Genomic DNA, 22,789 nt, shown 5'->3' on the forward strand with positions numbered 1-22,789 from the left:
AATATAACTTATATGTGAAGCATCATTTGCAAATTTCTAAATTCACTTCAAATTTTAAGAAAAAGGAAATTTAACCCAGTATCTTTGAAAAGTGGCCTTAGCATCAAACTCTGATTTTAAATACTATATGTTGAATAAAATACCACGTATTTATGACAAAGGGTAGAAAACTGTGAACTGTAGAAATGAATTTCAGACAGTCATTAACTTTCTTAGAAAGGCTGGGAATATGAGTATATCAGCATTAATGCAAACTGTAAATGTGCTATACAGTGTTGTCATTATGTTGAAAGCTATTCAGTTAGTTGTGTGAAGCTAATTAGATACGAAAACTTATTACTGATTTTCTTACAATGTCAAAAAGGAATACATAGATATTTGGTCATGAATTTGATTTATTAGAAAAGACTATAAACATTATTTAACAGACACAAGGCATCCTCCTAAAATTATTTCCTTAATGAAGCAATTTATGTCGTGGAAGCATATTGTTTGGTTTTCATGAGTTCCTATTTAAAATAAAGCTGCACTTAATCTTTTACAGTTACTGGATTCATCGGGCATCATAACAAGGAAGACACCCTGTCACAGCTGTGGTCACCCCTCCTACTCACGGTCCTGGGGCCGAGCAGGGAGCAGGTGGGGAGGAGGATCCTTGTAACTGTTGTTACAAAGGAGAAGACACTTGAGAGCGGCCATGCCGAATCATCTTCTCTTGAGAACTTGAAGACTTGTAGTATTTTAGGTACTCGGGTACCCATTTAAAGCACAGATCCAGCCTCCACCCTTTAAGGCTCTAACTTTGGGCAAAGTAAACTTTCTCGCATATGGAAAAATCAGTTGATAGGGTTCCCCCACCATCCACACTAATCAGTATCCAACTGAAGGGCCTGCACAGAGGTCGTTCAAAGTCATTACGGCAGGAAAACCGGATCAAAAGATACACTACATGTTGCATGAAGAGGTCGGCGAGGGGGCCTGATATCTGAGGATCTTTATGTTTCATAAACTGTATCACTTCATCCACAGACCAGGTTGAAGGGTCCTTAGAGAAGCCTTGTTTCAGGACACTGGGGTCAGGTACAGCTATATAACTTGGAGCTTCAATGCGGGGAAAAAAGACAAATCGTACTTGACCTGATCATTATCCTGAAAGAAGAGATGTTAGGTAGGGAGTAATTGTCTCATTCCTGGAACCTTCTGTGAAGTACCCCGGCATGGACCCAGGACTCCAAGATAAAATCCAGGGAAAGCCTAGTAAAGATGACCTGAGGATGGCTACTCAAGAATGTCCCACCTGACCTCCCCCAAACAACAAAAGCAGCTTCGGAAGACACCTTGCAGTTCCAAAGATCATAAAAGAGACTGAGCAATCCGAGGCCACTTTGGCCACAGGAAAATACAGCAAAAGATCTGTTACTTGGGTTAAATTAGGTTAATCTAAGCTAACTTACTGCTTTCTTACTTTAAATATTTCAAAGAATTTCTCTCAATCTTTCTCCTCTTGATATCTCCAAATTAGGTTTATTTTACTAGCTAACTGCAATGGAAATCCCCAGAATTTACAGTTTGATCATTGCTTAAATTTATTCACTTTAATGTATTCAATATGGATGGTTTTTAGCATCACTCTATTCTTTAAATTCCTGTCTCTCAAGCCTGATATGCTTACCTGAATTTTGAAGAAAACAAGATCATTTTGTGCTTAGCTAGGTCAGAAGTAACTTTAACATTATACTGAATGCCTCTTTCAAGTTTCACTGCATAGTAAGAGATATTTTGGTTGAAGGTTTATATGTTTAAAAAAGAAGTAACTAAGACATGAAACAATTCAAGTGCTCATACCTCAAAAAGTTATAGCTGTGCCGTTCACTACGTTGTATTGAAATTTCTTTGTGTCCAGACAGGTATTCATTTACTCAACCAGAGTGCTTGACTCTCTAAAGTTAGTGTATGATAAGAGAAGTGGGTTTTGTAATTTGCTAGGAGGATTTGTTTCTCTAAACAAGGACCGTCAATACAAATTTAATATTTTTGTATGTGTGAATTAGCCAAAAGTGCACCTTTTCTTTCCTATCCTCTGGGCTCTGGCCATTTTATGGGTATTTTGAGTATTCACCCAGGGAAAGGGCAAAGAAAATCAGAAGATAAAAGAACTCACAATGGTAAATTTTACTTATTTTCTTTTTAAATAGCGTAACTTTGATATGAAATAAAAACTCTTTAGTAAAATCTATCCTACTTTCTACTTGTCAGAGATAAAAATGTTGGTCTACCAAGAAATGCTGCTGGGCTGTATCAACCCAAGTAAAAACGATGATGGTATAGACCATGCCATGCCTAAGGCATTCTAACAATCTAGACAGAAAAGTCTTCTCCTTTAACTCAAAACAGACTCAATTTAATACTTAAAAAACTACTGGCAAGGCTAACCATACCTCTAAATTAACTTATATTTGTGTGGGATTTTTGGTTTCTGTCATCAGAATCTGGTATAGTTATGTTTTGAAAAACATATAACTACTTTTACGGATTACTACAAATAAACTATATGTAAAGATATGATTTCTGGTATAAAACTATAATTTTATATTAAAAATAAAACAGGGGCTTCCCTGGTGGCGCAGTGGTTAAGAATCCGCCTGTCAATGCAGGGGACATAGGTTCGAGCCCTGGTCCAGGAAGATCCCACATACCCCGGAGCAACTAAGCCCTTGCACCACAACTACTGAGCCTGCGCTCTAGAGCCCGCGAGCCACAACTACTGAGCCTACATGCCTAGAGCCCATGCTCCGCAACAAGAGAAGCCACCGCAATGAGAAGCCCGCGCACCGCAAGAAAGAGTAGCCCCCGCTCGCCGCAACCAGAGAAAGCCCGCGTGCAGCAACGAAGACCCAACACAGCCAAAAATAAAATAAATAAAATAAATAAATTTATTTTAAAAATTTAAAAAATAAAAAATTTAAAAAATAAAAATAAAACAACCGTGAGCTCATCTATTTCTAATCTATCATGGAAAATAATTTAATTGGGCCCACATCTTCCAAACAATCAGAGAAGGCTATGAACATTATTTTAGTGTTATTCAAATAATTACATGAAATAAAAAATTATGTGAAAAATAATCAAAGTCCAGTCATGCTCTTCTCCTTAATGGCTCTGTCTCATATACACTAGGAGATCAGAAGGCCTGTCTTCATAAACTCATATATTGTGAAAATATCTAAAAATTCAGGGTACATTACCCCTTTATAAAATGAACATCTATCTTCAGTCTCTCTACAAAAATCACTCCAAAACCAGAGACAATCTACACGGAGTAGGAGATGGGGGTGACGATATTAAATGTATCACAGCATGTGTACAGTGCAGTTGCCCATAGATAATATCCATTATGAAAGGCAGGGGAGTTAGTTGATTCCTACTTCCTTTACTCCTCAACCTTGCCTAGATGCCTATCTGGTGACAAAAGACAAAACACTTATTCCCCCCACCACAGCACCCTTAACCCTTTTAAAAGGGTACAGGATAGTAGCTATCTTTGCACATGGAAGGCTGCTCTGGCTCTTTCCAAATGAAGAGTAGGATACTGTCCTGTTTATACATATCATGTTCTCCTGGGGGGTCTGAGGGAACGACTGGGAGTGTGGAAAATGGGGAAATGGCTGCAGCAACAGGATGCCAGAGCCTAGATCTGGGAACCACACACAGGCTGGGGCCAGGAAAGGTCTCAATAGGGACAAGGAAGAGAGTACGTCAGAAAGAAGAGGGAGTGCATCCTTCCAGGCCTCAGAGTCATGCGAGGGTTGTGAGTCCAGGCAGTAACCAAGGAAATGATAAATTACAATGGATGGAAAAGCACTAAACTGCGAAGTCTCCATCAGAAACATGGTTGGTGATCCAGATTCCCAGAAATAGTTCTGTAATGCCATGAGGATTAGAGCATGTGTAGCAGCTTGGCCCTGAAAATGATGTGAAGGGGAGGACTCGACCTCCTCACTTTTGGCACTTTCTCCAATGCGATAAACTCTCAGGGGATGTTGTGGGGCATGGAAACCTTAAGGGGAAAGACAAACACACTGGCTGAGAATCACTGTTTTTGAATATACCTTCACTTTTCCTCTGCTTCTGGAATGTAACTTCATGGTGACCGCTCTTGGAAGATGATTTGGTCCCCACCAGTGTTGAACTCGAGGTGCATGGCACACTTTGAAAAACACTCCTGGAGACTGGAGTATGAGTGCTTACAGGACTTCTGCTGGCAGGATTCAAAGAACTTGCTGGATTTAGTGGTGAGTTCTTGGACTCTTCAGAAAGCATTTCCCCTTTGGGCATGCCATTTCCCTCAGCAGATAATACTTCTTCTACAAGAAAAAAAGACAAAGGCAATAAGAAAAAAGACAAAGGCAATTATCTTCAACAGACTTACAGCTCGAATACTATTAAAAGGTCAAAAATCCCCTAACTGCCAACAACAGTTCACTTAAGCCATACTATACTGAACCACAAACCTCTAACACAAAGCACATGGCCATCCCTTTCTTGGTGTTTATAGTAATGGACACTGTCCTGAAATCCAAATTGATTCTAATGACATCACCTATTTTTCTCATGGCAACTAACCCTTGCCAGTCTTGCCACCAAGACTATGAACACCTCACTAAAGCATTTATTTTTAGGAATGCAGTTCTTCACAACTCTTTGTTACAATATGATCACACAGTTGGTTTCTAACATTTGCTTACTCCTTGGGCACTTATTAAAACTTTCACTGGAGAAATGTACTAGGTTTTTCTATTCCTCTTTCTATCAGCTTTTAGCAATACAAAGCCGAATGGAAAATACGCCTATAACTGTTTTTCTTTAATCTAAGGAGAAATGACAACTGTGCACTTCTGAAGGGAATGAAGTGCTCAACAAAGCTGCCAAAGTAGCAGCCTAACTGCCAAACTGATTTGGGGGAATATACTCCCCTACTTCCAGCATCAACACTCAAGAGCATATAAGTGATAGAAGAGTGACTTTTCTCCCCAATCTTGCAACATGTAAATACTATTTACCTTCAGAGGCATGCACCTTTGTTTTGGGGAGCTTAGGAGAGAGAGGAGCAACATAAGGCAGAGGTTGCTGAGAAGGTCGTTTGGTGCTTTTCTTTTCTGTTGTATCTTCTTTTACTGTTTTCAAAAAAAGAAATGTCTGTTATAACTAATTAATATACTCAAGCGTTTTCATATCATCAGCATAAAACACTTTTGTTTCTAAATCATTTGCCTACTATAACTTCATCAATAATTTATCGATTATTTATGAACAAGATGTGTTCATTTCATCCTATTAAATATTTCAGTGATATTATATTCAAGGGTTAAAGGCATTATGTCTAGGCTTCATTTATTCTCGGGTCATCACATCTTTCTAACTCTCTCAGGCCAACAGTGAGGCAACCAATTGTAATGTGTCTAAAAAGACCTGGGAAAATTGCTCCCATGAGCAAGAAAAGTTAAGAATTCAGAGAAGTTAAAGAGAAGATAGGGTACAATGAACACTCCATTTTACAGGCAACAATCCTGGCCTAGGGGTACCCTTACAACAATTCTACTGCTTACTTATCATTCACCCAAATGCATTTCTTCCTAAAGGACCACACTTTAAGGCATAATCCTGAAAGTAAAGACATTTCAATTTATTAATTACACTATTACACTATATTAGACTACATTACACTACATTATCGATCGATATTTTGATTTAATCTCCAACTAAAAGGAAAAATAAAGTGCAATAGAAATCTATAAAGTAGGATAACAGACCTCCAGAGAGAAGAAAGACTGCAATGAGAAAGTACCAAAGTCAAACTTCATCTAGTTCAAAATGGCTGGGGGCCAGGCATGCCTCTCAAAGTCGTCTGATGAGCAATCTTTAGCCATCCAGTTACTGACTGATTACTAATGAGTCTAAGAGAGCTCTCACCATTTGATTTTATTTTTAATCATCAACTACAAAACCAACGGGCAAAACATACTTCAGTGAATGAGAGATATTTCTACAATTCGGACAGTTAAATTCTAAGAAGAGAAATAATTGACTTTTTTCATACCCATTTAATGATACAGAAAATTGGAGTACTAAAATATACAGTTTCTAAAGTTTTCTATACATATTTACCTCAGAATCATAGCAAGATCAGAAAAAGTCTTTACTTATCTTTTACTTGTAATATTATAATACTTTCTTTATGAAAAGTTTATGAAGCTGGTATATGGTCTACTATCTGGGGTTGATACAAACATAAAATTGATTCTTGACTTCTGCTTCTGGGTATCGTAGTGAGCTCAGGCATGAAATTGTTCCTGCAGAGATAACTAGAAAAAGCCAGATAATTTACAAAGTACTTCATAGAGAAGTCATCATAGAGACGCAACTTCCAGGATGACTGATTAAGGACTTCAGAAAATCCACTCCTTCATAAAAATAATGACAGCACTGGCAAAGTTAACTTTTTCAAAATTCTGGACGTTAACTAAAGGATTACAACAACCCAAAAAGCATTTATTCAAGAAAAATGGCTGAATCTCAGAAAGAACAACAAATTCTGTGGCATTTTAGCTTCCCTAATATAATCCCATTCACCCCAGTTTTGCAGCAGCCTTGCAAACCAACAGCTTCGCAACTACAGTAGCTGTGAAAGCCAGCAGCCAGCCTAGCACTGGAGGGGGCACAAAGGATTTGGAACTCTCCAAAAGCTCCACCCCCAGAGAACTGTCACTATTTGATCAATCTTGCAGCTCACTGAAAACCTCTGATCTCTGGGCTTGTTTTATTTGACCTAAATCAGAGCCTGCTCTGTGTAAACAGCCCTATCCAAAGCACTGGTCAAAAACCAAACCAAAACCAAACCAAAAAACCCACAACAATGGCAATTGTTTAACACTGCAGCTCCCAGAGGTAGTATTACCAGTTGGGGCTGACAAGAAGCTGACCAAGAAGCTTAAAAGGAAAAACTGGAGAATGAGATGTCCATGAGGGGACTCTGAAAAGCACTGAGATATTCCTGGGAATCTAGAAGGCCATATGTATGTACATGGTTGTATGAATGCTCAGGAAAGACTTTAGAAGGCCCTAATCTTTCATTTTTTGCTGACCTTGAAGCCCTGCACAAAGCAGATTTGTAAACTGTCTCCTGGAATGTTCAAGGTAAGTCCCAACACACACTAAGAACCCCTTGGCAAAGGCCGGGAGACATACTGGTTCCAGGCACTTAAGAAAATCCCTGTCCAATTATTAGCTGACCACTAAGCTAAGTGAACAGACTTCAGTAGCCACATATAACAAAATTAGACCTGGAAAAGTCATTAAATTAGTCCAGGAGAGTCACTAAAAATCCAAACAGCACCAGCAACAACAACAGAGCCTAGGAAGGGGGAGGGAACCTAATTTTCAGAGTTGCTGCATTATATTACTTTTAAATTTCAATTAAAAAATTAGGAGACATGCAAAGAAGAGGAAAGTATGACCCATACACAGGGGGAAAAAAGTCAACAGAAACTGCCTCTGAGGAAGCCCAGACACTGGACTTACTAAGCAAAGATATCAAGTCAGTTATTTTATATATGTTTAAAGAACTTAAAAAAAAATCATGTCTAAAGAACTAAAGGAAAGTATAAGAACAATGTCTCACACTATCGATAAAGTGATAAAAATTATAAAAAGAACCAAATAGAAATTCAGGACTTGAAAAGTATAATAAATGAAATTAAAAAAAAAAAAAAACCCTAGAGGGGCTCAACAGCAGATGTGAATTAGCAGAAGAAAGAATCACCAAATTTTTTAAGAGGTCAATTGAGATTATATAGTCTGAGGAACAGAAAAAAAAAAGAGAGAGAGAGAGAGAAAAAAATGAACAGACTTCAGAGACCTGTGGGACACCATCAAGCATGCCACAATAAACATAATGGGAGAGTCCTGGAAGGAGAGGACAGAGAGAGTAAGGAGCAAAAAGACTATCTGAAGAAATAATGTCTAAAAGCTTCCCAACTTTAATGCAAAACATTAATCTGCATAATCCAAAAAGCACAAGAATCTCCAGTTATAAATGCAAAGATATCCACACCTAGAGTCAAACCACCAAAAGCAAAAGACAAAGAGAATCTTGAAATCAGCAAGAGAAAAGCAAATCATCACATACAAAGGAGCCTCAGTAAGATTAGCAACTGACTTCTCATCAGAAACTACACAGGCTAGAAGGAAGTGGGATGGCATATTCAAAGCACTGAAACAAAAAGATGGTCAACCAAGAATTCTATATCTAGCAAAACTAATCTTTAAAAACTGAAGGAGAAAATAGGAAATTCTCCATAAAGAAAGACTGAGAGAATTCCTCACTTGTAGAGAGCTACCCTATAAGAGATACTAGAGAGACTCCTTCAAGTTGAAATGAAAATAGAGAATAACTTAAATCCACATTAAAAAAAAAAATAAACAGTACCAGTAAATATATTTGTGTTTATAACTCTTTTCTTCTCCTTTCTCATTTAAAAGACAACTACATAAAGCAATAATTATAGGGCTTCCCTGGTGGCGCAGTGGTTAAGAATCTACCTGCCAATGCAGGGGACACAGGTTCAAGCCCTGGTTCGGGAAGATCCCACATGCCGCGGAGCAGCTAAGCCCGTGCACCACAACTATTGAGCCTGCGCTCTAGAGCCCGCAAACCACAACTACTGGAGCCCGCAAGCCACAACTACTGAAGCCCACGTGCCTAGAGCCCGTGCTCCGCGACAAGAGAAGCCACTGCAATGAGAAGCCCATACACCACAACTAAGAGTAGCCCCCGCTCGCCGCAACTAGAGAAAGCCCACACGCAGAAACGAAGACCTGATGCAGCCAAAAATAATAAATAAATAAAATAAATAAATTTATTTTTTTTAAAAAGCCGTAATTATAAAACTGTATTTGGGAGCTTATAATGTATAAAATATGATTTGTATGACAATAATAGCACAAAGAAGTGGGCAGAAAACAAAACTATGCTGGAGCAAAGTTTTGGCATAACATTAAAATTAAGTTGGTATTAATCCAAACTGGATTGTTTTAAATTAAGATGTTAATTGTAATCCCCAAGGCAACTAACTAAGAAAATAACTCAAAAAAATAGTAAAAAGAACAAGGAAAATAAAATGGTACACAAGAAAACATCTACTTAAAACAAAAGAAGGCAGTGATGGAGGAAAAGACTAGCCCCACCCCCCCCAAAAAAAGAGAGACATAAAGAATGGTAGATGTAAGTCCTACCTTATCAGTAATTAAATTAAATGTACATGAAATAAACACTCCAGTAAAAAATTAGATTGGCAGAATGGATTTTTTTTTAAAGTTGTATTACAAACTTACTACACTTTAAATTCAAACACACAAATAGGTTGAAAGTACAAGGATGGGAAAAAATATACCATACAGACAGTACTTAAAAGAGGACTGAGGGGGCTTCCCTGGTGGCGCAGTGGTTAAGAATCCGCCTGCCAACGCAGGGGACACAGGTTCGAGTCCTGGTCCGGGAAGATCCCACATGCTGCGGAGCAACTAAGCCCGTGCGCCACAACTACTGAGCCTGCGCTCTGGAGCCCGCAAGCCACAACTACTGAAGCCTGCACGTCTAGAGTCCGTGCTCTGCAACAAGAGGAGCCACCACAATGAGAAGCCCGTGCACCACAACGAAGAGTAGCCCCCGACTGCCACAACTAGAGAAAGCCCATGCGTAGCAACGAAGCTCCAACGCCGCCAAAAATAAATAAATACATAAATAAATTTTAAAAAACAAAGAAACCCCACAATGATACACCTTTCAGGTTTTGATTCTCAAGTTAATTATGAATTCAATAAGAAATTACTTTTCCACTTTGAATGAACAAAAACTATATATTATACATGTCTAATTAGTTCACTGTGGCTAAAAGGTTTACTTTGAGGAAGACACAGGAAAAACTGAATTATATAAGATTCTCAAGTTAATGTAGACTCTAATATAAAATAGAAGCACAGTATAAAATTTTACATTTTCTCTTATCTGATTTATTTTGATCATGCTCTGCAGGACTATGACCATTACCTCTGTAAGAGCTAAAAGGCTGGCTACTCAAAAGGTTATCACACTGCAGGCTGTGGCACAAGGTCTCAAGAAAGCGAAGAGCAAATGATGCACTGTTCACTGGAGGGAGCTGGATGGAATGAGTTTCCCCATCAAAGGAGGCTATTATAGGGAAGAAAAGATGTCAGAGTTACATCACAGAAAGATGAGAACCACATCAACAAAAATAAAAGCCATCAATTTAGGAAATGTATTATAAATCTAATGTGTGGTTTTTGTAATTTATAAAGGAATAATCTTAAATTATAAAAGTTCCTCTCATTCAAACACAATAGTCTGAACTAGTAAAAGCATTCTCATTTAAAAATATTCATAAAGTAAACAACAACAACAGAAACCCACTGATGTACAATAGTTCCTGCTCTTCCAAACATTCCATGGGTACAAATGCAGTATCTGATCATACAATCATGAAAGCCATGTGTATCTTACCTCTTACTCACTTCTTGAATCACATTTTTATTTAGAGATTCTTACAGATTAGTCTGTTTTCTAAAAAAATTAAAATATATTAAGCTCACTTTATCTATAGTGAGCTTAATATAGCAGGTAAAAGGAAAAATCTGTACCTCTTACCTCAATATACAGCATTACTCTGACATTATTTGTCTATATTGAAAGTTAAACTTTCCAAACCAGGGTTAAAAGTCTATAAACATATAATTATTATACATATTCTATTACATTAATATAATATTCAAATATTATAGTTAACAGAATATAAATTTATAAAATAATCTATGTATTATAAAATCCTTGCCTTCTTGAAACCTACAAACAAATTAGGGAATAAAACCTCATAAAGGATTAGATGAGCATACCGGTTATCACTTCTCCTCCACGATGATCTGGCTTAAGGAATCCAAAAACAGTCTTACTTTGAATGGCACAATCCACGCAGGCCTGCACCGTCCGCCGGAGCACCACATTGACAGGGCCTGGGCCAAAGCGGTTGGGCAGCTGCTGGATTTTCGTCTGATCCAGGTGAGGGCCACAGTTTCCATGTTTGTTTACATAGACACAGACTTGATGAAAAATGTGTATTATATAGATATAACAAACAATGAGATTGGTTAGAAGGAACATAAACACTACATAATCAATCACTATATATCCCATTAGCCACGCTTCACTCAAAGAGAACCTAAACATAGTTACTATCGGTGATCCTTTCTGCTACCTAAAAATATATATGTAAATATATTTTCACATTTTGTAAATATATTAAATCTAGAAATAAATAATCCAAATGCTTATTCCATTTTCTAGAATTCTGCCCAAACTGATTATAATAAAAACAATACAAGTTTTAGTAGCATCACAAAACAATTCTGCACACATTCTCAGATTATATAAAATGGCTTAAAGACAAGAATATTTTCACTTTTTAACAGTAATCACACTATAAGAATTTTCTTTCAAAGCTGGTCATATTAGCACACTCCTTTTGGACTGAATTTATTTTAAATCAACAATATTGCACTCTCATTATATAGTATTTTCTAAAGTAACCAAATAATTTCAGATATGTGTCACAGTAAGTTCTAATGACCTAGAGAAATTTTTTTCATTAATTTTTAAGAAAATAAAAATGTTCTTTATATACATGCTGAGGTTCACGGACGAAAATTTTAAAAATAAATGCTTTCCTTCGTATAATAAAAGCATTTAGAATTTAGAAGCAAATAATCTATAATCACAATCAGTCAAGTTTCTATAATTTTTCTTCACTGAGTATCAACAAATACAAATTAACACACAACGTAATATGATTATTAACAAACAGAAAATATATTGTCCCCCTAAATCAAGAGGCACATTATTTTTATCCACTACTCAATATATTGCAAAATTTTCATGTATACAGTCTATATTTAGTACAATAAAAACCCATTAATCTCACTTTCACTATGTTGAAATATATAATTAAGCTTTGTGGCAATAGCCAGAGGAAGGATGGACTCTGTCACAGAAATGAAACACCTATTAAAAACTTAACCTGAGGTGCTGATGGCATGGACAAAGTTCTACTGAACACAAGTGAGCTAAACAAGGATTTCAATGTTTATACTCGTTTAGCTAGGCTCCCCTCCTAATGGACTAAAAATCAGAAATAATAAAGAGACAAAATGAGGTATGTTACGGGCTTCCCCGGTGGTGCAGTGGTTAAGAATCCACCTGCCAATGCAGGGGACACGGGTTCGAGCCCTGGTCTGGGAAGATCCCACATGCCGCGGAGCAACTAAGCCCGTGCACCACAGCTACTGAGCCTGCACTCTGGAGCCCGTGCTCCACAACAAGAGAAGAAACCACTGCAACGAGAAGCCTGTGCACCGCAACAAAGAGTAGCCCCCGCTCGCCAAAACTAGAGAAAACCCACGCGCAGCAACAAAGACCCAACACAGCCAAAAAAAAAAAAGGGGGGGGTATGTTACAATAATCATTTTTAAAGTGATTTCTATTTCAAAAAATTAAATTAAATTATAATTTCTTTTTAATAAGAAAAGAAAAATTGAGGGGAAAAGTCCAAGGAACAGAAGAATGTAAGAGAGATAATTAAGGGTCTAGGAGAGGGAGCAAAAAAACTTGCTTTAAAAAACAGGAAAGGAATAAGGAAATTTGCAGGAAATGACAAATAAAAGGGACTGATTAGTTTGGGTGTCTGTCATTTCACACTCTTCACATAGCAAAGAACAATTTAAAGTCATCATGCCCCCTGACAGGCAAGGATCTGTGAAAATTTTATAAGGCATTAAAATAAGGTTTGAGGTACCTTAAAAATACATGAAAAACAAAAAAGACAAATTGTGAAATGAGATAATGGGAAAACAAGAATAGATTTGACAATAATGTAAATTTTATAAATCTTACCAAGAGGGATAAAATATCTTAAGGGTGTTGAATTTTCAAGTGACTTATGTATTTAAACAGATTGTTTTTCCTTGACATCAAAATGAACAATCAGAATTTCAAAATATTTTAATATGAAAAATGCTAAAAGAAATGTTTACTATCATCTTTTTTCCCTCTTATTTTATTTCCAAGACTTCAAAGACACTGAAAATAATACAACAAAAGATAACTAATTTTATACTCTTTTAAAAATATTAATTTACCTGTAGACATCACTATTTTAGATGACCCAGCAACAGCATCCTTATCATATGAAGCACCACGACGTCCTCTGGTCAGCGTACTGAGAGGAGCTGAAGATGTGGAACATACAACAGGAATACATTTTTCCTGTTAAAAAAAAAATTCCTAGATAAGGAGGTCATAAAATTATTGGCATCACTGGTTCACAAATGATCAGTTGTCTGAAGTCCTCTGGGTTGGAAATCTCTGTGTCACAAACTGCAGTACTTTTCAAACTGTGCTCCTAAGAGGGGCCCATAAGCTGGTCAGGTAGGAGAGGAAGAGACCAAGAGGCTGGGATTCCCAATGCTACCCCCTGTTCCAACTAGTCACACTTTAGCCAAAATAATTCACTCTGTAAAACTTGTTTTATTTTTTATTTTTTTTGAGGTTCCCAGTAAGTTTTTTACACTGCTAAAGTAGTTTGGAAATCTAATCCAGCAATCCATCAGATGAGGGTGGGGGACCTCAACAAGGCAGAGGACAAAGTTTGTCTTCAGAAAGCAGTCACTCATCTGGGTTTTACCATATCTAGCCTGCATTTCTCCATATTACATACGATAATTTTGACAAAATTGTAAGTGGCTTGCTAAAGTCCATACAAAATTATGCCTATTGTATGTAAGAACCAAATGTCTTCTGGGTATTGTTAACATCACTAGTGTTTTGTTTATTTTACATCAACTCTTGGGGTTTTCTAGGAGCTATCTTCAAACACAACTCTTCAGTATCAGAGAAGGGGATCTTGTGCCTAGAAAAGGTAATAATAGAAGATATTTTAAAAGGCAGGGAAAAAGGAGAAAAAAACAAACACTCTGTTGTCGGATTTTTCTTTATTTGTTTAAATTAGTGACTGTCATTTGGGTTCACAGTACCTTAGTAAATTATTTTGAAAATACTAAATTACAATTATTGTGTCAATATATTCCCGTTCTTTCAGTATTTTAAAAATCTAACATCTAAACCCTTTGACTTATGACATACCAAAATAGTGTGTTTGCACTAACAATGTAAATTGAATAGTTATTTGGAAAATATGCTTCCATACTTCCATACTTCTAGAATGCTTAAGGAAGGGAAGAAAATAATTGACAAAGGAGAGTACAGCAAGAACAATTCCTACTCTAGTTCAAAGAGTTGAATCTTCATCTTTTTATGATGAAATAATGAAGCTAAAAAAGATGAAGGTGAATTGAAATGCTTCTTTTGCAACAAAAAAGTTTATTATCAAAAAAATTACATTATCTTTCCCTTGCCCCTCCTCACCACCATACAACAATATTTTCAAAAAGATTTCTTTAAAATTGTCAAATCAGCATTGGAATTATTTGAAAGTAAAAGAATGAAGAGAAACTTTCTGGAGTTATCATATCTTGACCATATACCAGCTAATCACAAAGACTTTTTTCAGCAACTGGAAAATATGTACTAAATATACGCATCAATGACACCCTTGATACATTTTAATTTTTAAAATGCATTTAAAATAAATGATTTGCCTTTAAATTTCATTAACTTTCCTTAAGTTTATACAGTTTATTTTTTAAAAATATTTATTTATTTATGTGGTTGCACCGGGTCTTAGTTGCGGCAGGAGGGCTCCTTAGTTGTGGCTTTCCAGCTCCTTAGTTGTGGCAGGCGGGCTCCTTTAGTTGCGGCTCGAGGGCTCCTTAGTTGTGGCATGCGAACTCTTAGTTGCGGCATGCATGTGGGATCTAGTTCCCTGACCAGGGATTGAACCCAGGCCCCCTGCATCGGGAGTGCGGAGACTTAACTACTGCGCCACCAGGGAAGTCCCCTTATATAATTTATTTTTAATTTAAAAAATGTCAGCTGCTAAGAATTTACATTAGAATAATCTGCTTATTTGATTTTTTCAATATTTATGATTTTATATTTGAAAAATATTCAGTTTTATTGACTTTTCATTTTTATTTTATAAATTTTGAATGCCTTTTAAAATAAAATACCAATATTAATGTAAGTTTTTTAAATCAAAATGGTATTGTCATTTTGCTCCATACTGCAAACATTAGTTGTAACAAAATAGAAACGTTATATATATTGATATCAGGTGGCTGAACTCAGAAATGTTTAAGGTAATACTGCTGAAATTTAATTCAGTTCTAACAGATCTAGAGAGATTCTATGTCTTTATATTTAGAGTGTATTTCTTGTAGACAGGATGTATTTGGATCTTTTAAAAAATCCATTTTGATAATCTCTGTCTTCTAATTGAAAAGTTTAGTTTACTAATTTTTAAAGTAATTATTAATAAGTTTGGGTCTGGGTCTACCATTTATTATTTGTTTTCTGTTTGTTTCCTCTGTGTTTTGTTCTTCTGTCTTACTTTCCTCTTTTTTGTTGTTGTTGATTACTTGAATAGTCCTTAGAATTCCATTTTAATTTTCCTATTGGCTTTTTAGCTATATTTCTTTGCATTTGTATTTTTACAATATGCTCTGGGAGTTTCAATGTACAATCCACATAAAGTTAATATTGTACTACTTAACAGAAAATGTTGAAACCTTGCAATGCTACAAATCCATATCCCCCACCCCTAAGCCTTTATACTATAATTTTTTTATGTATTATATCTATGTATGCTATAAACCCCACAAGACTGTATTGTATTATAATCATTGCTTTAAATAGTCCTATTTTTATAAAGAAATTAAGAGGAAAAAAGCAAAAAGAAAGTCATTAGTATTTGCCTAGAGATAACTTCCTTCAGCATTTCTTATAGTGTTTTTCTGCCAGTGATGAATTTTTTGTATGCTTTTACCTGAAAACGTCTTTAGTTCTTCATTCTTGAAGAGTATGTTTGCTGAATATAGAATTTCGTATAACACCCCTCCTCCTATGTGTATTCCCCCCAACCACAGTCTGCTTCCATTCATTCTCCAGTGTCTTCGGGTAGCTGCTTTTTCTATTATTTCCAGGTTTTAGAGTTGTTTTCTTTGGGGGAGAGTCAGCTAGGTAGGATGTGACTTTAGCATCACTGAATTTATCACACTGATTTCCCCCTCACCCCCATTTTACTGAGGTATAATCTATGTACAGTAAAATTCACTTCGCATTGATTTTTAAAGTATACGGAGTTTTAAATAAACTGGCTCGAACATAAATACACCCATGCGGTATTTTCAATGTGGTTTTTTGAAGAGGTCGAACACTATTCAGTTTTAAATTTATCCAAGAAAAGAAATAACAATCTTGATTGTTACACAGGCCTTAAAAAGCCTTATATACTTTTTTTTTAAATTTTAATTAGGTATAGTTGATTGACAATGTTGTGTTTAATTTCTGCTGTATAGCAAAGTGACTCAGTTATATATCCTTTTTCATATTCCTTTCCATTATGGTTTATCACAGGATATTGAATATAGTTCCCTGTGCTATACAGTAGGTCCTTGTTGTTTATCCATCCTATATATAGTTTACATCTGCTAGTCCCGAACTCCCAATCCTTCCCTTCCCCTCCCTGCTCCACCTTGTAAAAAGCCTTATATACTCTTGGTACATTCCTAAAAGGCATCATAACACTCTTAGTAAGTCCTAAACTGTATGTTTAATAACAAGGCACTACGGAGACCTGTAATACAAATTCGTAGGAGATACAACTAACCTTTCTTCCTGAGTTTGGGCCTTTTTTCTTTGGTGTGATATTTTTAACAGTACTCCCCTTCTTGGGGACTGAAGTAGGTGCAGGTGGTTTAATCCGACTTGATTTCCTGATCTGCTGTGTTGGTAATATTACAGCAGTTTTCTGTGGAGACTTCATTGAACACTGGGTTGCTTTGGAAGAATGTGGTTTTGCTATATTCTTTGTAATAGGAACTGAGGGAAAAAACACACAACACAAAAATACAATTAAAATAAATGACATAATTAAGGTATTTTCTTCTTATGATTCAGAAGAAATTTAACTCAATCTTTAAAAATATTCCAAAGGTCATTCACTGAAAACCACTTAAAATAAAGGTACCATTTAAAATCACGTTTTAGGTATTTAAGATTTCAGGTTATCAGGAAATAGTCTGATTCTCCAGAAAAAATAAAGAGGCTTTTATAATAAGAACCAGTAACTTCCCACTTAATTAGCACAGTGAAAATTTCTATCAATTTACCTTTTGTCTGCTTCTCATATTTTTAGTCCTTGGCACAGAAAAGAGTTTTTCCTTCAGAAAATACTATCCAATTATGCCATATACAGGAATCATTTTGCCCACCAATATAGAAAAACATAACAAAGCAGCTACCAACGGCTCCTGCGTCATCTTTTAAACGCCAGGGGAATCCCCCTAACTAGATTTTTTTTTTTTTTTTTTTTTTTTTTTTTTTTTTTTAGTGGCTAAAATACATTATGTTCCTATATGTATGTTTAATAGTAAAGCTTCATAAGCCATAATATAGACTCTACATTAACGTTGTCATGGAAGGACCACTATCATGCCCAAGTGATTTGTATCTATTAGTTATTTGTAGCCCAATCAAAACGGTTTTAATATTTCAAATGAAGATTACCTGCCAGGTTACTCTTGTATATATTCATAGTTAAGTAAAAAGAGATATTTTTAGTATTAATCCCTTAATAATTTCATTAGTACAAAAAATGAACTTTACATAGTAAATAGTACTAACGTCAAAAAGTCTTTACAGGAGGAGCTGTATAAGTAAAACATTTATACATCTGTGCAAAAAAAATCAACTACTTTTATTTCGAGGGCTTCATTTTACAACTTGAAACTAATCTACCACTTTGCTTCTCCCATCCTCAAAGACTATGTGTAAATGTGACCTTCTATGGAGAATACCACATCTTCCCTGCAGCCTTTTTATCTACCTCTATCAATTACCTAGTCAAGAGGATGGAACAGCTGCCAGGGCAAATGGAGGACCACTTAACTGCCACCATCACTTTCCCCCTCCCCTTATTTATAGGAATTTACCTACTTACACCAGCCTCTGTTTAACTCTTTACCATCATCTACCTCATACTCCATGCCCACTTCCACTTTCTTCAAATAACTCTAGTAACCTAATTCACATTATTTCTTCTTACAGAGTCTCCCTGTTATCATCTTCAGGAATTTAAATGTCATACTTCTGATGCTCCATCATCCTGACCTCATCAATAGACAATTTGTGAAGCTCTTCTATCTCCAAGATAACCAACTGTGCTTCCCTTCTCCACCTCCAACTTCCTTACCTGTCATCTTTGCTTTACACCAACTGATCATGCTTTTCATTCTCATTATGAGATCTAGCCACAAGCCCTCTCCATTTTCATCCAATCTGCTAGCTTTCTTCTGGCTTTACTTTACCCCCTTATCAACCTGCACCCAACTGTCCACCTCCACCAAAACCCTCATAACTAGTATCCCTTACGTTATCACCCCCTGATCTTTGATCATGTCCAACATGTCAGCTCCAACCACTGAGTCACACTATCATTTGCTTTCTCTGGTCCTAAGCAAGGGTCAGTTCTCTCCTTAAGGGGCCAGAGAGTAAATATTTTAGGCTTTGAAGGTCACATATGGTCTCTGTCACACAATCTTCTTTGTCTCTCTCTTTTTTCAAACCCTTTATGAATATAAAAACTATTCCTAGCTCACAGGCTACATGGGCTAAATGTGGCCCTCAGGTTGTAGTTTGCCAACTCCTGCTACAGAACATTGGGATACTGTAGATCACTGTAACATCCATGCTAACCTCAACTGGGGTGTCACTGCTTCAACTCACTGATTTCCAAGTATGTTTCAATGGCAGAACATTTTCCCCTTTTTAAGTTCCCCTCTCCCTCTCACTCTATTCCATTCAGCAAATGACCCTACCGTCTACTTTATGAGAAGATTAAAGGCTATCTTTTGGGAGTGATCATAACCATCCCATTCCTCCATCTTAAAATACTTTTATTTTCATTCATTCTCATCTCTTCCTCTTATATCAAATGAAGTTTTCTCTCTACTCTTCTAAGCCAAATCCCCTTTCACTTTTGTCCTAATAACTATCTTCTCTGGTTCCTCTGGAACATTACAGTTTCAATGATCTCCTCTCTTCATGGTATTTAATCACTTGATCCCCAACTCCTTGCTCTCTCTTACAACCCTCATATATCCCTTATTTTGAAGTTTCCTTCCCTAGTTTTTGGTACTTTCAAGCCCTTGCATGAATCTTCCTTCTACTCACTACCACGATACAAAGAAGAATCGCCTATACTTCATACTTCAGTTTCCTTATTATTCTGGGCTTCCTTAGTCTCCTATAATAAGCTTTTCTTCCCCCAACCATTTAAAAAAAATTCTTTCCAAGGTAATGACCCCTTCCCAGGAATTAAAGCCAAATAAATCCTCATTCTCTTGACCAATCTATTCATCACCACAGTTCTGGTCCCCACCTTTTAATATATGGCACGAAGAAAAGGAAATAGATTGCGCTCTGGACCTGAGTTTAAATTCCTGTACTAGGTTAGTTTAAGACAGAACCTAGGAGTATAGGAGGTCCTCAAAAAATATTTACTAAATGAATGAAAAATATTTTCAACCTGCAAGCCAATGTTATACCTCCAAAACAAGTATATTTTATATAAAGAATTGTAACAAAATATTACTTTGTGGAACATGGCAAATGTAATGAAATCAATATTTGATCTAAAAAATTTGACATTTGATATTAATAAATCTTGGGACACAAAATATTTGAGCCATAGCTTCAAATATTCCCCCAAAATATAATATTCTATTACAATAAAACTCCTTGATGCATGGTATATATATATGTATGACCAAAGTAAGAAAAATGCGTTATAAAAAATTAAAAAGTTTTCACTTTAGAAAGCAAGCTTTTCAACGGCAAAGACTCAATTTGGTTCACTGCCATATCCCCAGCACCTAGAACAAAATACTTTTTAAACTACTTTAACTAAAGAGGAATGAGTAATCATTCAATACACTGAACAACAAAATTAAACTATATACATTATACATGTATTTTTATCTCTCCTCCAAAGAGCAATCATATAACATATACACACCATGCTAAAACTCTATTCAGTATTAATTAAACTATTGAAAAAGAAAATAGATTTGTTTAAAAGATAAGGTGAAAATTATATATAGCACTACAACCATGTGTTCATAGTGGTAACAAAGGGAGTAAAAACCTCTTTGAAAAAAGTATGTAAAATATACAGAAGGATGTGCTAATCATCTTTAATAAAAGTTTTATGTGAATACCTAACACAAAAGATACCTGGTTCCTCAGCTTATCTTCAGGTAGAACAGACAATGTTTGGGTAAGAAAAATGTCCAGGAGATATGAAGTTACTCAGTTATGAAAATGCAAAAGAAATGACTAAATCTTGGGAAACAATCAGAAGGCAGGAAATAAAGTCAAGAGTAGGCCTGGAAGCCTGGAACAGGGGGAACTGAAGAAAGAAAGGAGGTAGATGCCAACATTTACTGGCTACCCATTACATGCTAAGTGCTTCAATATCTGTTATTGCATGTAATCCTCCCAAATGTCCTATGAGGTAGGTATTATTCCCCACTTTATACCTGAGGAAACTTAGGCTCTGTGAGATTAGGTAACTTTGCCAAGATCACCCATTTGGCTAAGAGACTTTTATCTCCTAAGTGCATGCTTCTTCTAATATGCCACCTTGCTTTCTGTCCTCTAACAAAAAAGCCTATTAAATTCACTCCCCGAGTCAAAGTGCATGTGTTTTAAGAAAGAAGAAGAAGAAGGCCCAAAAGACAACCCTGTGAACTCCTATGATAATTCACTAGTTGCTAGGTGCTCTCTGACAGAGGAAGTCTTTGGTTTTTTTAAAATCAGATGTGGAGGCATACTTACAAGGAGAAAACATTAACAAGTACAGACAAAAACATGCTGGTAAAACTTTTCATGCCTGGGGATTTAACCTTATTTAATATTTATTGCCAAATAGTACTCATTAAATGTACGTTTCTGTTGATACATGAAGATGCTTTATTATTGAAAGATACTGCCTGCATTCTCTGAGCTATGAAAAGAGAGTAGCACATACAATTACCATAGAAAAGGAAATACACTTAGAAATGAACAGCAACCCCTATTTCCAGTTACTGTTATACATGTGCTGGTTTGGCTTACACATGGCTGACTTGAAGAGGAACTAAAATGGATTGGAGATATAAATTAATATGTATCTTGCTTTTGATCTAAAAAGACATGATAGAGGTATGGTTGCTTACTGTTCTCCAGATTTTTCCATCCACCATTTACTTAATACCTAGTGTGTTCTTTTTACCAATCTAGGCAATTTAGGAAATCCAGAAGAAATAAATATGGTCCCAGTCATACAGTTCATATTTTATATGTATATTTGTGTGTGTGTGTATATATATATATAATTCCTATCTCCTTAAGTAGACAGATTTATGATTTCCTTCTCCTCAAATAGATTGAATGCTATATATATAACCATATGAAAACAAGGGCAGAAACTACTGTAAAACCAGATGCCTTGAATTTGAGGCTAGAAATAGACAAAATCAAAATATGAATAGCCAAAAATAGAAAAGCAAAATATGGTTTGGAAAAAACAAAATTGAGTAAAAAAGAAAAAAAATCTGTCACTGTAAACATTTGACTTTGGAAACTTTTTCAGACCGAGGAATTCTTTGCAAGTCATCTTCCTTATTTTTAAAAATGCATGTACAATGAAACTGTCATTATTCTAAGGATCTTTCATACTGGTAACTATAAAACCAAAGAAGCAACACAAGCCTCAATTATGAAAAACATGGAGATATCAACAGAGATGGTTACACCTAAACTATCCAACCTGGAGGCCTGGTATTCACAGAAACTCAGTCAAGGTACCCAATGCCCCTACCTGGAACTTTGCTCCCTGTTCCATAGAGCCCATGTTGCCACAAACTGATGGGTCACAGGCAGCAATAAAAGCCAAGGGGAGGCAGAGTCAAGTGTAAACCCTCTGAACTTCGTTCCTTCATTCCTGCTGCCATCCCACACCATAGCACTGGCCTCCTTGACTGGTATCTTCAGACACTACCCTATTTCTTCTCTCCTCTCCCCACACCTGTACCAGAGAAGCCACAATCCTATCCCAGAAACCTTGCTTTAGGAATCAAACGTTCATAACGGACAGAGTTTGCTTTACCTCTGAAACTAGCTTTTTGAATACCCAAGGACTATTACTGTCACATAAGAGTGACTTTACCTTTTCATAAGCATACTGACAGTCTTTTAAATGCACTTATTTCCTTATTTTTTGCAATAAAAAATCCTTTTAGAAAACCTCAAATAAGCTAAGAAAAACTCTTGAAGGAAACCACAAGGGGTAGTTACTAGTGGAAAAGGAAACAAGGAAGCATGCTCCTGACACTTATCACAGCAGGCGTTTTGGAAGGCAGGAGCTAGCTGAGGACTATGAATTTTCTCGGAAGAAGCAGGGTAGAGATCAGATGGACATGGAACTCTGGTACGAGCCACTCTTTACAC

General features: G+C 36.2%; 1 protein-coding gene across 1 annotated transcript; it reads right to left on the bottom strand.

Annotated features, from left to right (window-relative positions):
• Positions 1–796: 796 nt before the first annotated feature.
• Positions 797–17,609, bottom strand: LOC309620979 (sex comb on midleg-like protein 2; the record flags this gene model as incomplete). The annotated part of the gene is made up of 7 exons (XM_082377805.1): positions 16,908–17,609; positions 13,261–13,387; positions 10,966–11,169; positions 10,106–10,246; positions 5,061–5,174; positions 4,110–4,364; positions 797–1,101 (listed from the first exon to the last, which is right to left on the bottom strand). The coding sequence occupies exons 1-7, from the start codon at positions 17,166–17,168 to the stop codon at positions 797–799; spliced, it is 1,407 nt and encodes a 468-aa protein (XP_082233931.1). The 5' UTR covers positions 17,169–17,609.
• Between the last annotated feature and the right edge of the window lie 5,180 nt (positions 17,610–22,789).

The sequence above is a fragment of the Balaenoptera borealis genome, assembly GCF_965194805.1.
Source record: "Balaenoptera borealis genome assembly, chromosome: X".
NCBI classification, from domain to species: Eukaryota; Metazoa; Chordata; class Mammalia; order Artiodactyla; family Balaenopteridae; genus Balaenoptera; species Balaenoptera borealis.